General features: G+C 50.5%; 1 protein-coding gene across 1 annotated transcript; it reads left to right on the top strand.

The window, feature by feature from the left end:
- The first annotated feature begins 541 nt into the window (after window positions 1–541).
- On the top strand, window positions 542–15,917 carry LOC122374826. The gene is made up of 5 exons (XM_043353815.1): window positions 542–623; window positions 8,987–9,173; window positions 12,295–12,883; window positions 13,933–14,057; window positions 15,023–15,917. The coding sequence occupies exons 2-5, from the start codon at window positions 9,040–9,042 to the stop codon at window positions 15,198–15,200; spliced, it is 1,026 nt and encodes a 341-aa protein (XP_043209750.1). The 5' UTR covers window positions 542–623; window positions 8,987–9,039; the 3' UTR covers window positions 15,201–15,917.
- The last annotated feature ends 572 nt before the right edge of the window (window positions 15,918–16,489 follow it).

The following is a 16,489-nucleotide window of genomic DNA, read 5'->3' as shown; positions in this document are numbered from 1 at the left end:
TGGCCTGCTAGTGGAGAAGTTGCTTTACTTGGACACAGCGTTTCGAGTAAAGCTAGCCCTGGTGCTACTGTTTCAACGCGTTTGTGGTCCGTGGCGTTCTTCGCCATTCCTGCTATTCCGTTATGCATGCAAATGCATTGAGGACGGAGGGCGCTTGGTGAATTTTAAAACACCCGTGATATGCGCTGACGGAATTGATATTGATAGGCCAATGGAAGGAGGAACTACCTCATTTTATGGAACAGTGAGGCACAACTTGTTATACATTTTTCATTGGACTAAAACGTTTTACACCGTCCCACTTGATCCCTATTCTGACACTTTGTAAGCTCACCGTCGCTCGTTGCCCACTAGCTCACCCCTTTGGTAATGCTGGGGAAGCGCATCAGTACATGTTATTGTCAGTATCCCCCCCCCTCCCCCCGTCAGCCCCTGCCGGCGGCGCCGCCTCCGACGGCGTGTGTGCAGTCCCCCCCCCCCCCCCCGGTCGGGTCGGTCGGGTCCGACGAGCCGGCGCGGGCCACACTCGGTCGCCAGTATCACGCGGAACGTGCTACGAACCGGTGTGTCTGCCAGTCGTCCCAGAGAGAGAGAGAGCGGTCCTCCACGCCGACCCGCATACGGTGAGCCGCCGCCGCACAAAGGCGGTACCTGGGAGCGGCCCGCATACGGTGAGCCGCCGCCGCACAAAGGCGGTACCCGGGAACGGCCCCGGTTACTTAGTTTGTTGACGAACTGCTCGTTTGGGATGAACGAGTGTTCTGTATAAAAATGACAATAACTGCAGTAGTACGGCCCTCCAGCAAAACAGTGGTTGGTTAGCCTATGTGATTTTGGTGTAATGACTTTAAATGACGGAGACTCATGTAAAATGACTCAATACAAATGAGAAGAGGGCTCGTGCACACATTTCATCAGTGCAGATCGATTATTGTGATGTTGGCAACCAACCACTTAACCCTCGCCCCGTTGGGGGGGCATTTTGGCCCCCCCTGTGGTTTTTCCTGAATAGCAAGAAAACGGCGGCGCGCAGCGCCGCCAAATTTTCAGTACCTTCCCGGGCATCAATTTGACACCTTCACACCAAATTTCAAGTCTTAGGTCACCTTAGGTCAGGAGTTATTGAGGTCAAACTGAGGTCATGTTCGAGCAAAAATGAGCAAAAAACATGCAATCTTGAAACGCTCACCAAATCTACAGTTATCAAGCAATTTCAAAGTTCTTTATATGGTCTAGTAGACAAAACGCGGCGCTACAAAACTGCTATCTCGGATTTTCAAAATTGTGGGTTTTTGACCCAAAATTTTTCAAAAAATTGATTTTTTTAGAAACACTAAAAAAACAATTTTTTCCGAACTTCGAAAAAACGGAATATGTGTGATAGTCCCTGCGCTCTTCTATATACATACAAAATTTCAGATCGATATCTCGTTTTTGGCCAAGTTATAGCAAAAAAAAAAAAAACTGTTCAAAAATGATGAAATAAAATTTTTGAACTCAATTTTTAGCGATTCTAGACCTTGTACGGCAAAACAAAGACCACCATTGAACTCCCCGTGACGAGCTGCATCGATTCGATGCCCATTTTATGCAAAATATCAACTTTGAAATTTGGCCTAATTTGACCTGACCTTGACCTGACCTTGACCTGACCTTGACCTGACCTCGACCAAAACGTGACCTAAGCTGGCCCCAAAGGCTGCCTGACCCACATAATCGCATTTGTCATGTAAAATGGACCATAAAACATGTATCACACGACACTTTCATATTGTGACCCCCCAGTGACCTGACCTCTGTGACCTGACCTGGTATCAGTGACCTCAAGTAGCAAAGTATGTGTTTGAAGAACATTTCCTCATCGATGATTTTCAATGAAATGCATTTTACTCGATTTTACAACGCATTTCTTGAAATGCCTGTAAACGGTGAAAATTGGACCTTTGACCTGACCTGTGACGTCATCGGTTTGACCTAGGTCAATAAAATTGGGTCACAAGGTAGTTCCCTGATAGGGCTATCCAACACCGCTTGCCGCTTGTCGCTAGGTTGCGTGGTTCTCGAGATCTTAGGGGGGCCAAAATGCCCCCCCCCCAAAGGGGCGCGTTGCTCGGCAGAGCCCAACGGGGCGCGGGTTAATAGCTGAAGGGCCGTACATAGCACAGTAACACCAACAACTGGGAGACTGCAACGCAGAACATTGTGGTAACACCAGGGACCGGAGACTGCAGTAGCATATAGCACAGTAACACCAACAACTGGGAGACTGCAACGGAGAGCATTCACCAGGGACCGGAGACTGCATTAGCACACAGCACAGTAACACCAACAACTGGGAGACTGCAACGGAGAGCATTGTGGTAACACCAGGGACCGGAGACTGCAGTAGCATATAGCACAGTAACACCAACAACTTTGAGACTGCAACGGAGAGCATTGTGGTAACACCAGGGACCGGAGACTGCAGTAGCATATAGCACAGTAACACCAACAACTGGGAGACTGCAACGGAGAGCATTGTGGTAACACCAGGGACCGGAGACTGCAGTAGCATATAGCACAGTAACACCAACAACTGGGAGACTGCAACGGAGAGCATTGTGGTAACACCAGGGACCGGAGACTGCAGTAGCATATAGCACAGTAACACCAACAACTGGGAGACTGCAGCGGAGAGCATTGTGGTAACACCAGGGACCGGAGACTGCAGAAGCATATAGCACAGTAACAACAACAACTGGGAGACTGCAACGGAGAACACTGTGGTAACACCAGGGACCCGAGACGGCAGTAGCATATAGCACAGTGACACCAACAACTGGGAGACTGCAACAGAGAGTATTGTGGTAACACCGGGGACCGGAGACTGCTGTAGCACATAGCACAGTAACACCAACAACTGGGAGACTGCAACGGAGAGCATTGTGGTAACACCAGGGACCGGAGACTGCAGTAGCATATAGCACAGTAACACCAACAACTTTGAGACTGCAACGGAGAACATTGTGGTAACACCAGGGACCGGAGACTGCAGTAGCATATAGCACAGTAACACCAACAACTGGGAGACTGCAACGGAGAACATTGTGGTAACACCAGGGACCGGAGACTGCAGTAGCACACAGCACAATAACACCAGTAAAACGCCTTTTGGGCGAAGAACGAGCGAGCGAGAGAGCCCTGCACGTGCGGAAAGGCGAGAGGGTACCTCCAACGGGGCTTGTGCAAAGCACCCTTTTAACCGGTCGCTAGCGGTTTGCTAAATTTGAGCGCAATCGGCCCAGCTGTTCCTGAGAGCTGGAAGCAGCATTCTGCACGTGCGCACATACAAACGGGGTCCAAACTGACTTTTGCACGGCATCTTACTAACCGGTCCCCAACCGTGTACCAAGTTTGAGCGCAATCGGCCCAGCAGTTCTCGAGATCTGGAAGCGCCCCCTGCACGTGCGCACGTGCAGTAGCACCCTAACTGCAACACATGGGAATGCATGATTGCCTGGTGGGTGCCTACCTGTATGCCAAGTTTCAGCGAAATCGCCCGAGTAATTACCGAGTTATTTAAATGGGAACAAATTTGACACCTCTTCTTTTTGCATTTTGCACGTGCAGTGGGGGTCACTCACATAGATCAAGAGTATCCGACCTTTGGTAGAAGGGATGCCGGATGCAGCTACCCTACAAAAATTACCGCAAGACAATCGCCCGCAAGCGGCTGCTGAGATATGAGCGTTTCAAAATCACTACTTTTGCAAAACAGCTTGGACATTGGACAATGGACACCCTTGACTTTTCACGTGGCACGTGCTACGACGGTCACTGAGATGTATCAAAAGTAGTCAATTACGGGATAGAAGGCATAGGGCTGCCCAGCAAAAAAGACCGCAGGCCAGTCGGTCCAGTGGTTGCTGAGATATAAGCCTCTCAAAAGCGTTACAGGCCGGACCGGGCCGGGCCGCTCATACTGAGATTTTTCCGAGTTATATTGAAAAGACCTTGCTTCGCTCGCTGCGCTCGCTCGCTCGTAACCAGTAACTGGGAGACTGCAACAGAGAACACTGTGGTAACACCAGGGACCGGAGACTGCAGTAGCATATAGCACAGTAACACCAACAACTGGGAGACTGCAACGGAGAGCAGGGCTGCGGAGTCGATGGATTTTCGGCGACTCCGACTCCGACTCCGACTCCGGCTTTCAAAAACCAGCTCCGACTCCGACTCCGGGCAGAATTGTCGACTCCGACCGACTCCAACTCCCGACTCCGACTCCGCAGACCTAGCAGGGCTGCGGAGTCGACAGATTTTCGGTGACTCCGACTCCGACTCCGGCCCGGGTTTCTAAAATCGACTCCGACTCCGACTCCGACTCCGGTCACAACTGTCGACTCCAACCGACTCCGACTCCGACTCCGCAGCCCTGACGGAGAGTATTGTGGTAACAACGGGGACCGGAGACTGCTGTAGCATATAGCACAGTAACACCAACAGCTGGGAGACTGCAACAGAGAGTATTGTGGTAACACCAGGGACCGGAGACTGCAGTAGCATATAGCACAGTAACACCAACAACTGGGAGACTGCAACGGAGAACATTGTGGTAACACCAGGGACCGGAGACTGCAGTAGCATATAGCACAGTAACACCAACAGCTGGGAGACTGCAACAGAGAGTATTGTGGTAACACCAGGGACCGGAGACTGCAGTAGCACATAGCACAGTAACACCAACAACTGGGAGACTGCAACGCAGAACATTGTGGTAACACCAGGGACCGGAGACTGCAGTAGCACACAGCACAATAACACCAACAACTGGGAAACTGCAATGGCACACATTGTAACAGCTCCAACAGGTCAAGTTTGATCTGAAAGTGTTACAGATTACAGTGTCAACGCCCGAGAGACTAAGTGAGGCATCACACAATAAGTTAATTAAAAAAAGCTGCGAGTGATTGTAATCTGTATTGATACTAACGGTGAACGACGCGACGGACGATACTGAGGCCGTCCTCTTCGCTGATCCTCTCAGTGACGTCACTGGTAACCGAGCCGCTGATGGCAGGAAAGTGCAGCCGATTTGCGCCCTATTAGCTGTAGTAAGTTTCTGTGGTAACCCAGTAAGCAGTTTATTACTTCACAGAGCTGTCTTCTTTTGTAGCGAGCAGAGGTCTCGAGAGCGCAAGAGGCATTAAAGCCGTGTCGTATAGAAAGTGGTCACGCATGTATTTCTTGCTAGTGTCTAACCGTTGACCTGCTTCCTATTATCTAACTGCATGTGTGATGCCATTCCGATGACGCTTCCGGCTTGTGGTCCAGTTGCTCATTTAAGTAAAAACTAAAAATATTTGACATCAGATAGGTAATCATTCATGCTTCCTGTCAGTACTGATTAGGTACATTCCTATTTGCAAGATTTGAGCGCGTAAGTACTAAAATCTAACCAATTACGCTTCATGAAGAAAAGTTACCTTTTATCGAAGTATTTTCTAAAGAAGTTGTGCATGTGTTTGTTTTCGGAGCATACCTATCGTCGCTGATCATTTTATATACTCACTGTTGGCTCCAGGTGAATGAGGGGGACTATCACCGAAAGGAGATGACGGGAGGGAACACATATTATCTAGAAGTACGCGCAGAGCTTTGCGACTCTCATACCGAGTCATTTTATCTGATAGCAAGACGTAAAGGTGTAGTGTTCAAGAGTACCTACTGTGCTTTGTGTTTAGCTTTGAATACTAGTTTCCCGGGATAGCACTGACTTTTCATCAGTCAATTTATTCTCATTTTCGCCAACACTTATTGAATTGAGCGAGAATATATTAAAACGCGATTCTTGTGACCATGCCATTCGTTCTTTAGCAATTTAGACCATCGGCATAAAAAAGCGCATATTGTTCATGTCTTCCCATATTGTACATGTTTAGGCTCCTGGACCAAGAGTAGGTAAAATGAATAACAGACACGTGATATTGACGTAACCGTTCACTTATCTGACCTTCATTTCACCTCTGTTTTCCGGAATTTCCTGTTCGTTGCGCGGCTCCTCCCTGAGGTGCAGTGTGCGTGCAGGGCCAGCTGCAGCCTCCATCCGCCGCTGTTTGGGGCCATTGTCCCGCGCCTGCTGCCATCACCGGTCGGCCTGCCTGGACCGCGCGCCGGTCCGGGCTGCAGCGGGCCCTGTAGACACGCGGGCCTCGCGCCCTGTCATGTCTCTCAGCCTTTATTTTCCTTCGTCAGCGTTCCCACATACTCTGTTCCCCATTTCCTTCTCTAGGTTTCCCGCTATACATACGAGTATCAGATACTAACTACATCCCGTACATGTATTTTCCTATTTTCGGTCTCCCACATTTCTTCTTCCACTCCGTATCTTGCGTATTCCGTCCCATCTACTATCTTTTGCCCTTTCTCTCCTATCCTACATCCTCATTCCCGCTGCTTCTGGAGCCGATCTTAATCCTCTTCCAGCCCTTTCACTCACACATACCACTGAGTGCGCGCTCAGTCAACTTCGGTACCGATAGAGCTCGACACGAATCGGAGCAGCGCCGCGCTGTTACCGATAACGCCGAGCCAAACATACGGCGCCAGCGGAGAGCCGATAACAAACGGCATCTCAGTAAACACCCGGACGTCCCGGCGGTGACACATGTGTCGGCGCCCCCCCCCCCCCCCCTGCAGCTGGACTGACCGCTGAGTGTGCCGCGGACCGGCCGCCGCCAAAGTGGGTCGCCGCCGGCGGCGTCCCAGTCCCCGCACCTCCGCCGTCCGCCGTCCGTCACTCGGTCAGCGGCGGTCAGCCAGTTTCACTCACGGTGGTAACCTGTTTGTGCCGGCTCCTCGCTGATCCGCCGACCCGACCCGACCCGACCCGATCCACCGGTGGCCACTCATCCGCGCCCGACACTGGCGCCCCGGAAATGGACGGGTTTGAGGATTCCAGCTACCGAGTGCGTGGCCGGAGACCAGGAGCTGTAAATTTCATCACACTCACGGTAGCAGCGCTGCAGTTCTGGTCCTCTAGAACGTTTGGAGTTCCGGAGCCGTGTCTTACCATTTGCGGACACTAATGCCTGGTTTGATACAGCGCCTATAGCTAAGACAGCATCGGCAACTGAATATTGCACTATCATCTCAGATAGTGCTTCATCACAATGAAAATCACACGAGTGGTAATAATGCAAAACATTGTAGGTACATTCATTGCAACGTAAGAGCAGCTGGACTATAGTAGTTACTGCGGGAGTCTGTGCGCGCCGCTGGTGAGACAGTTCAGGTGTGTGTGGCGTCGTGCCGGCTGCTCCCACACTGACCCGGTGACGGGTCCCCGGCCGCGATCAGTATACGCTGCCGGACCGGTCGGCCGGCGGCCCCTCTGACCGGTGACCGCCGCGTTCCGGTGTCGCAGCTCAGAGAACTGCACGCTCCGCTGGTCGCGACGCGCCGGATTCAACAAACCTGGACGACTTCATCTGACCCTCCGTCCCGTCGTAAGAACGGCGGATTTTATCAATAGCTCAGAATAATGACTATAATAGTGGGGTAAAATATGTCTTACACCTTTCTCGTTCGTTACCCTATAAGGTCCTATGACTGAGTAGTGTGTTGTGACAGCAAATCTCACCGCTTATGTGTCATGGCGATTGTGAGCATAAGTCTCGGGGAAAGTCATGTCGAAGGAAACGGAATGACAATTATGTAGGCATGTTGCGTGATCTGCTAGTTGCTATAGGTCAAAACATAATGAACTGGAACTTGCAGCCGCTCTTTTGCTTTCACGGTGACATTGACATCACCTCTGCAGTGTGTTTAAGTGTGACACTGACGATTATGGAACAATGGATGGCCATGACTTTATCGAATAGGCTGGCATTTTCGTGTGAACACCTTGGCCATTTGGACATTGAAAGCTCTTTGGAAGCCAGATCAGTGATTTGAGATGCAATATGAAATCTTACTTCTGAACCATACATGAGCAATTGTTAAGCTCCATCAGTGTTTCTTGACCTATGTTAGTCTTAGCTGTCTTACCAAATCAAGAAAATGAAGATTCGGCAGTTGGAAGGGACAACGTTTTTGGTATTATATTTGAAATATGAATATTGTCTTGATCATTGAAGAATGGTGCTCGGAAGGAAGGGAAGAACGGTATTATATAATGACTGACACGGTGCTAATGTTTTTGCGACATCGTCCATTTGTAGTTGCCCTTCTGTTGGCGTCAACGTGTGCAGAATGACACTCTCTACAGCCAACCTCAGTCTACTCGTATTTTTCGTACTGTTACATCCGTAATGCCAACCCCGATTCCAGGAGACCCTTCTATCTAAGACAAGTTCTAGGCTATTCGGCTTATGTCTTTGTTTTTGGTCGCGTTGTTTGTGTTATGCGGTGGGAAAATCAAGGCCAAATCATGTCAACTATTTTCTTTCAATGTCAGTAGCAAACAGATTATCAGAGCTAAATGGCTGGAGTGTCCCATCGTCCGCCAATTTTCCAAGGACAGATGCTCTCACTTCCTATTTTTATCACTTAAATTTTTTTGTGTTACACGCTCGAAAACACCTGCATATGTGGTACAGGTAGATGTTTCTTTGCGACTATAATAATCAAGTTAAATGGTAGCACACGGAACACCTCGGTCAGTTGGAGAGAACCACCGCGAAAGTTACATGATAAAGCCGTCCATTACATAACCACACTACCAAACAGTCAGGGCCGGTGAAAACAGCGCAATGTGGTGCGAAAACCTGATCGGAAACAACAGCTATTTACTGATTTGACACGGCTTGGAAAGAAATCGACTAATAGACTTTTTTCACTCGTCAGTCAGAAGGCTGAGCCGTTCTTGATGTTAGGTTTTATTACTAACCCATTTAAATAGAGATCTGTGAAATAGCTCTCCCAAAAAAATCACATCAGGCTGCAGCATAGATGTCTTATCGACGTCTGTATTTGCATAATAACAAATTATTTCATTTCATTCCAGATTCAAGCTTCAAGGATCCCCGTGACAGAACAGCGACAAAACTTCCGACGGCCATGCAGTGGACGTCACTCCTAGTGATGACGGCGTTCCTGGCGCCGGCGTCCGACGGCTTCTTCTTCGGATCGGCGCCCTCCCGGCGCCGCGACCGGCCACCAATTGGGAGACGGAGAGCCACCTGGCAGCCCAGGTCAGTGGGAGGGGGGCGACCTGGCAACCCAGGTCAGTGGGGGGCGACCTGGCAGCCCAGGTCAGTGGGAGGGGACGGCCTGGCAACCCAGGTCAGTGGGAGGTCACCACCCGGCAGCCCAGGTCAGTGGGAGGGGACGACCCGGCAGCCGAGGTCAGTGGGAGGGGACGACCCGGCAGCCGAGGTCAGTGGGAGGGGACGGCCTGGCAGCCCAGGTCAGTGGGAGGGGACGGCCTGGCGGTCCAGGTTAGTGGGAGAGGGGGACTCGCCGCTCAGGACAAGACATCTACTACGTTTAGTCAATCAAACCAGTCACAAATATTTCCTCATAGATAAGCACACCTACGTACGCCGCACACAATATCAACTGGCGGTCAGGGAACACTTGACTGGCGTATATTCACACAGCTAACTGAGTTCAAAGATGTGAAATTTCAGATTATCTGTGAGAATGGCTCATTTATTGTAGCTTTTCCAAGCTGTAAGTCTGTGTGGCGGTCGCAGGAACCGTGCCTCTGCATCGCCGCTGCCTTTAACCCTATTAGTGGCAGGCTCCTGGCTACCCCATATTAGTGGCAGGGGGGGGCTGTTTACGACCCCCCCTTGATATCTCGAGATCTAACCGGCCGATTTTCAAAATTCAAACGGCATTCGATTTGGCTCAACGAGATCTACATTTCTAAAAAAAAAAAATTAAAAATGTCAATAGGGGGGTAGAGGGGGGTAAAAACGGGCAAATTGCAGATATATTTTAGACTGTTTATCACGGCCAGGTTTCTGAACCAATCTTAACGCAACTTTTGCCGATCGATAGAGAATGAACCAGGAATTCACATGGATCCTAAAAATATGCATTTTCAAAAATCATAGGCGGATACAGATCATTGAGATTGGGGGTACACAAAAAGTATAGTAAATAAGGTTTTTGTTGGTACTGTTTCTAAAAAGGGTGGCAATGGTCTTGTTATGTTACAATTTTCTTATGAGAGAACGACTAAAATTGCATTGGTCATGCATAGGCGGTGTCAGGGCACCTATGTTGGGAGGTAAAAAATAACCCCCCTTTTTGGACGCCTGGATCCGCCTATTATAGCAAAAACGTGTCAAAAGAGGATGCACAATAACTTTGTATATGTTATCACATGATACCTTTCATTCACTGTTCGTAAAACTGGTGCAGCATCGTGATCTTCGCCCAAATGACTCGCTTCACGAATAGGACCCCCCAATTCCCAGTGCTCTGGAGCCGCCCCTGGTAAAGTTATGAACTTGAAATTTTCAGGGAATGTGCCCAATTTAGTTTTAGGAAAAGTCAGAAAATTTCAGCATCGTAGCTTCAGCGGTTTCGGAGATATTCCCGAAAAACCTGAGGGGTGGATAAAAACAACCCCCCCCCCCCCCCTGCCACTAATAGGGTTAATGTGACCGTTGACCTTAGGTTTGCAATGTGCGCTCCACTAGACTGCCTATTAGTTTTTACTGCTGCTGCTGCTGCTGCCCTAGGTACGCACCAATTTATTTCCGGCGACTGAGTAATGAATGTTTGTGTTGCGCTGCATTATTCAAAGTCTTAGAGAGTCCTGAGGGGGATGTGCGCCACACACGAGCCTCGCACATTCGGCTGTTCTCCCTTTGTCATTATTGGCCGCGCACTCGGCTTCGAGGGCCGATTTGAGACATTGCTGTCCTAGAGCGGCACAACTGATATGTGACCGAGTCACCCACCCGCTCTGCAGATACTGCGCTGCTTCTGTAACGAAGCGTCACATTCGTCACAAACACCTCACAATGTGACTTTTGCACGCACTGCTAGAGGATGACTGTGTCAGCGATATGACGCCTATCTGCCGCCCTGTCTGTGTTTCATATCTGTGATATGACGACTATCTCTCGCTCTGACTGTGTGTTATGTCTGTAACCCTCCTCCCCCCATCCCGCTCTGTCCCTGTGTTATACTATCTGCGATATAACGACTATCTCCCGCGGCCTGTCCGTGTGTTATGTCTGTGTCCCTCCTCCCCCCCCCCTACCCCACTCTGTTCCTGTGTTGTATATAGGGGAAGTTGGGGGAACGCCGAAGACTTTTTTTCTGACGCCCGTAGCACGCAAGGTAGACAACATAAGCTATTCTTGTTGGCGTCATTCGAGAGGCCAGTCTTTTGCCTTTCAAACATACCAGGCGCATTTGATGAATTCGCATACCGTTAAGCGCACAAACTAAAAATATCAAAGAAGTGACTTTTTCGGCGTTGCCCCGGACTGCGGGGAAAGCCGAAAATGGGAGAAATGATCTACGGGGAATGCCGACATTGATGTTTTGCCATTTTATCTCAAACTTTATCCAGAATTGATCAAAGCTGACACGCGTTTTAAGAGCTTGAGGACGTGGTGCACACTGGAAGTTATAATTGTGTGATATAATAAGAACATGCCTGGTAAATCATTCCTTTTAGGTAACAGGCCGTTGTGTCGGTTGAAAAGTGTAATTTGTGTGACTAAAAATACGCGTTGCTATTCTACAGCAGTAAAGTCCACGTAGCGTGCTTTTAACACGTGCGTAATCGCACGTTTTCGGCATTACCCCAGCCTGCCATACTTTCATTTGCAGGCCCATAACTTTTCAACGTGCTGTATAAATTTCAAATAGGCAGCACACTTATGCAAAGACATGCTAAAGATTACTTGACCGAATTGGCCAGACAAACGGTAGCATAATGAGTAAGAAATGCAGCTTCAAAGGCGCATGTAGTACAAGGGAAACGTACCTTGAAAACGCTCTTGGCGCCCTCACAGTCGAAGTATTCCGAATGACGACTCGTAACAAACATGCGATAATTGTAGTCACTTAAGCTTCAGAGCATCACTGACAGGTGGCATCCATGTCTTACGGTTTTCGAAATATCTCGAATTTCGGCTTTGCCCCAACTCCGGCATTGCCCCAACTTCCCCTACTATCTGCGATATGACGCCTATCTCCCGCGGCCTGTCCGTGTGTTATGTCTGTGATATGACCACTATCTCTCGCTCTGTCCCTGTGCTATGTTTGTGACGCCACCCCTCCCCCCCGCTCTGTCCGTGTGGTGTGACGACTCTCACGGTAGGTATATCGGTGTGTCGGCAGGCCGTACTACTGGGACTGGACGTGGAACCGGCCCTACTCCGAACCTTCCTCCGACCTGCGGCGCTTCCACCACAGCCGGCTGGACCAGTACCACACCCGCCAGAGGAGCGACACGTACCAGTACCACACCCGCCAGAGGAGCGACACGTACCGCCAGAGGAGCGACACGTACCGCGGAGGTAGCTCCTTCCGCCCCGCCCCCGCCTATCCGCCCTACCCCGCTGGCGGCCCCCGCCGCGGCGGCAGCTCCTACTACGGAAACCCCCACGGACCGCCGAGTCCCTACCGCAGAAACCCCCACGGCCCGCCGAGTTCCTACTACGCGCCGAGCTCCTACTACCGCGGCCGGCCCGGCGCCGGGCCGTACCGCGGCCAGCCGGCGGGCCGGCGTACCGACCCGAGCCCGGCGCTCAGCCCGCCGGAGCCGGCCGACGCGGTCTCTGCCGAGGGCAGTAGCCCGCTCCCGGAACGGGTGGCCCCGCCGCCGGCGCTGGTCAACGCCACCGCCCAGCAGATCGACGTCGACGAAAACATCACCGAGGAAGAGAAGGCGCACAACTACATGAAAAACACCGAGCTGCTCGTCAAGGTAAGTCACTTATGTGTGACTGCATGGGCGTATACTGTCATGGGAAGAGTAAATGAGTGGAATCACGGCTTTATAATCTATTCATCTGCACCTGAGATCAACGGAAGCGATCGACAGAGATTTAGATAAGGGCAAGACGGCAAAAAAATATATGAACATTTTGAACATAGTTAACGAGTGTTTTAAACATAAGTGGTTGAAGAAGTATTTTTCTCGATTCTGAATCGCAGAGAATAGATCACGCATCGCTTTTCAAAATGGTCATTTGAGTCGCCTTTTACTTCGTTCATTCCTTTAGCCGTGAGGGCGATATAACGCACGGAGCTGATATATCTTATGCTGGAACGATCCGCTAGCGATTTCATTGGTAGCACGACTACATGCAGCATGCCATGCTTACCGATAGGCATGTCCTGCATATGAAAAAAATGATAACAATTTAGCTAAAACAGGTAATGATGAACGATAGATAATAAGGCCTTACATGTCTCCTGAATTAAAGGACAGTCTTTGCGTGATTTCATACGGACCACGGATGTTCCAAGCGTCGAACGTTTTTGAATATCTTGTATGTAAGTGCCGTTATTTCAGGAAGGCTGCTCGTCTAAGTGCGTGACTTATCATCAAACGTGCGCATGATTCCGCGCATACAATGGGAAATTGAATGTTGTATGACGTCACAAACTGGTCAGCTCAGCAAACCAGAAGGCCCGTAGCTTCCGCATGCTATTAAGTTGCATGCATGTAAGCTGTAGCATAACTGTTCGCCGCTTAACAGCCTCGTTTCCAGGAAATGTGCACCGTTTAGAATGTAAAACCTCACACAATAGTAGTGTTATTGAATGTAAAGGAGCGATTTGAAGACATATTGTCCGAATGACCATTGACCAGTGCAGTAATGCGTGCCTGTCGCTGGTCTATCCCTTCTCCCTGACCTATCTCTCATAAAGCTAACGCTGAGCGGCGCCGCCCCCAACAATCCCCGCTGGGTGTCCGCTGGACCGTCACTGCGCGCCCCGTCTGACCCCGCCCCCGCCGTGCGTCCCCAGATAGCCACTCATTTCGACACGTACGGCTGCTTCCGGCGACTGGTGTGCGAGTGCGAGTACTACAGCAGCCGGCTCAGTCCCGAGGAGCGCACCCTGGAGGAGAAACTCATCCTGCACGTCTTCGGGTGAGTTCCGACCGCCGCGCCGCGCCGGGGAGTCCGTCCGCCGGGACCGCGCCCCCACTACTGCCGACCGACCGGGCCGGGTCTGGGTGGTGCGGCCCCCGCCTAGTACCGGTACCAGACGGTCCCCCGGGCCGGGAGGTGCTTCCCCCCCCCCCCCAGTACCGGTACCAGACGGTCCCCCGGGCCGGGGCTGGGTGGCCAGAGTACAGCCCCGCCCAGTACCGGTACCAGGTCTGACCGTGCCCTCTGCAGGCCACTGCTCAACTATGCAGGCGCCCGCAGACCAGACAGGCATGCAGATCGCGCTGCGTCGGCCGCAGATCCACTTTCTCCCCAGTGCTGATCGTCAAGCCTCTTAGCGAAATCCCCAGCCGGAAACATAGCAACAGTCGTCTGGCTCGTCGGAATTTCATGGAGTTTCGGCCTCACTTTCACCTGATTCGTGCCACCATTTGTCTGTTGTCCTGCAGTCAGTGACTGCGCTGACCTATCGACGAATACTGAACAGTGTCCTCCGAACAGGATCGCTTTGATTGCCTATATGATATCCCATTTCATTTCTAAATATCGCATGAATGAGGGTTCCCGCCAACGGAAAAGCGTCGCTCAAAAGCACTGCTCTTATGATATGCGAATCGCCAATGCTGGCAATGCTGAATGCCGTTCAGTGGCTGTTATGCACATGGCTCAAGTATCAGCAGCTATGCATGTTGAATGTTTTGAACATGTGAACGCTTGCTCCAGTCGGGTAGCGTCTTCCCTTCATCAATACCGGATCACAGTCCTGATGGAGTGTATCAGTAAGTCACCACCAGTGCCGCCGCCCCCTCCAGCTGACCCTGGGTCCACTGACACCCCCCCCCCCTCTGTCCACACAGGATGGCCGCTCCAGCTGACCCTCCAGCTGACCCTGGGTCCACTGACACCCCACCCACCCCCCACCCCCCCCCCCTCTGTCCACACAGGATGGAGCGGCGCCGCCGAGAAGGCGACATGGACCGAGCGCGCTTCTACGAGGCGGCCGCCGTGGGCGAGGCGGCCCGCACACAGGGCCTGCCCGACCCCTGCTCCCAGATGGCGCCCAAGTGTCAGCAGAACATGGTGAAGAAACTGTGGACCCGGCACACGCACGGCTCCAGATGAGGAGGTGTCCACGGACTGGGGCTGGTAACAGGGGAAGGTGTCTGGTGTGCCGGTCGATGCGGTATATTCGAGTGGGTCTGGCTGATTGTGATGCTAACACACGTACACGACGAGCTGGGATAGAAGGAGATGTCGACACTAACTACGACAGGTGAAGATAAGTTGTGGGTGATTGGCTTATTATTGTGCATAGGAAGCTCCTGCACATAGGTAATGCCGGAGGTTTGTGGATCTAAGTGTGCGCTTAGAGTAGAGTGATCATCCTGATTTGTACCTGCAGCTAATCCATTATCAACTAGCTGTTAATAATAATCAAAGTCGTCTAATCAGTGGCCAAATAATTTGCCCTATATTTATTCGCTTGACATCCTTGTGATGAGTTTAGTGTCGGTGGTTGATTTAGGTTATCACACTTATTTTGTACATATCTGTGATGATCTCTCGCACATCGTGTATCAACTATAGACATGATTGTCATGACCATGGCTAGTTCGTCACAGCTTTTTCTCGAGGAGACGAGGGCATGCCATTCGGCGCATATAACTACGTTAGATTGGTTGTTACGAGTGCGGGGCTGAACCGTGCCCCATATGTGTGTATATGTATATTTATATTCTCCTGCTTCGTCTGTCGCCTCTCGTCGTCAGACATGTGGTGGTGTCTGAAGTGATCCGACATGACCAAACCCGACTGTGAAATATATATCAGTCGATATAAGCCCTTGTTTCGCATCTGAGAGTTCCTAAACCACTGTGCTTACACCTGGGTTACAATGTTTGAATTGACGAGGCAGTCATCAGGACAAGGTACCAAATAATAGTGCTGTTTTTGTCGCGTTATTGACGCATCAGTCATCACTTTGTCAAAGGAAACGTCAGGGGAAGCAGGAAACGTTCACTTAGTGTAATAAAGTAATAAGTGTAACTACAAGCATGAAACATCCTTTGTGATAGGGATTATCGCTCTCCAAAACGTGTGAAATGATAAACAATAACTATTTGTGCGAATTCATGTTCCTTGTTCGAGAACAAATGTGCTTCGAATTCGCATCACGCCCCTATGTATAGGTAAGTGCTTTTGCGCCACTATTACGTGATTCTAGATAGCACACTTTGGTTGTCGAAACCATGCTTTTAGGAGATCAGGTTAAGCGCGCTGAACATGAATTACCACGAAAATCAAAGGGACTTTTGCTTTGGGCAGAATGGTCTAATACTGTCAAAGCGTTGCCCTAAGTCTAATTATGATGTCATTCACATTGCATAACATACCTTTTCTTTTGGCGCCAT

Source organism: Amphibalanus amphitrite, unplaced genomic scaffold, assembly GCF_019059575.1.
Source record: "Amphibalanus amphitrite isolate SeventyFive unplaced genomic scaffold, NRLGWU_Aamphi_draft 001721F_arrow, whole genome shotgun sequence".
Taxonomy (NCBI): Eukaryota; Metazoa; Arthropoda; class Thecostraca; order Balanomorpha; family Balanidae; genus Amphibalanus; species Amphibalanus amphitrite.
This window is presented reverse-complemented; position numbering and strand designations above follow the sequence as displayed.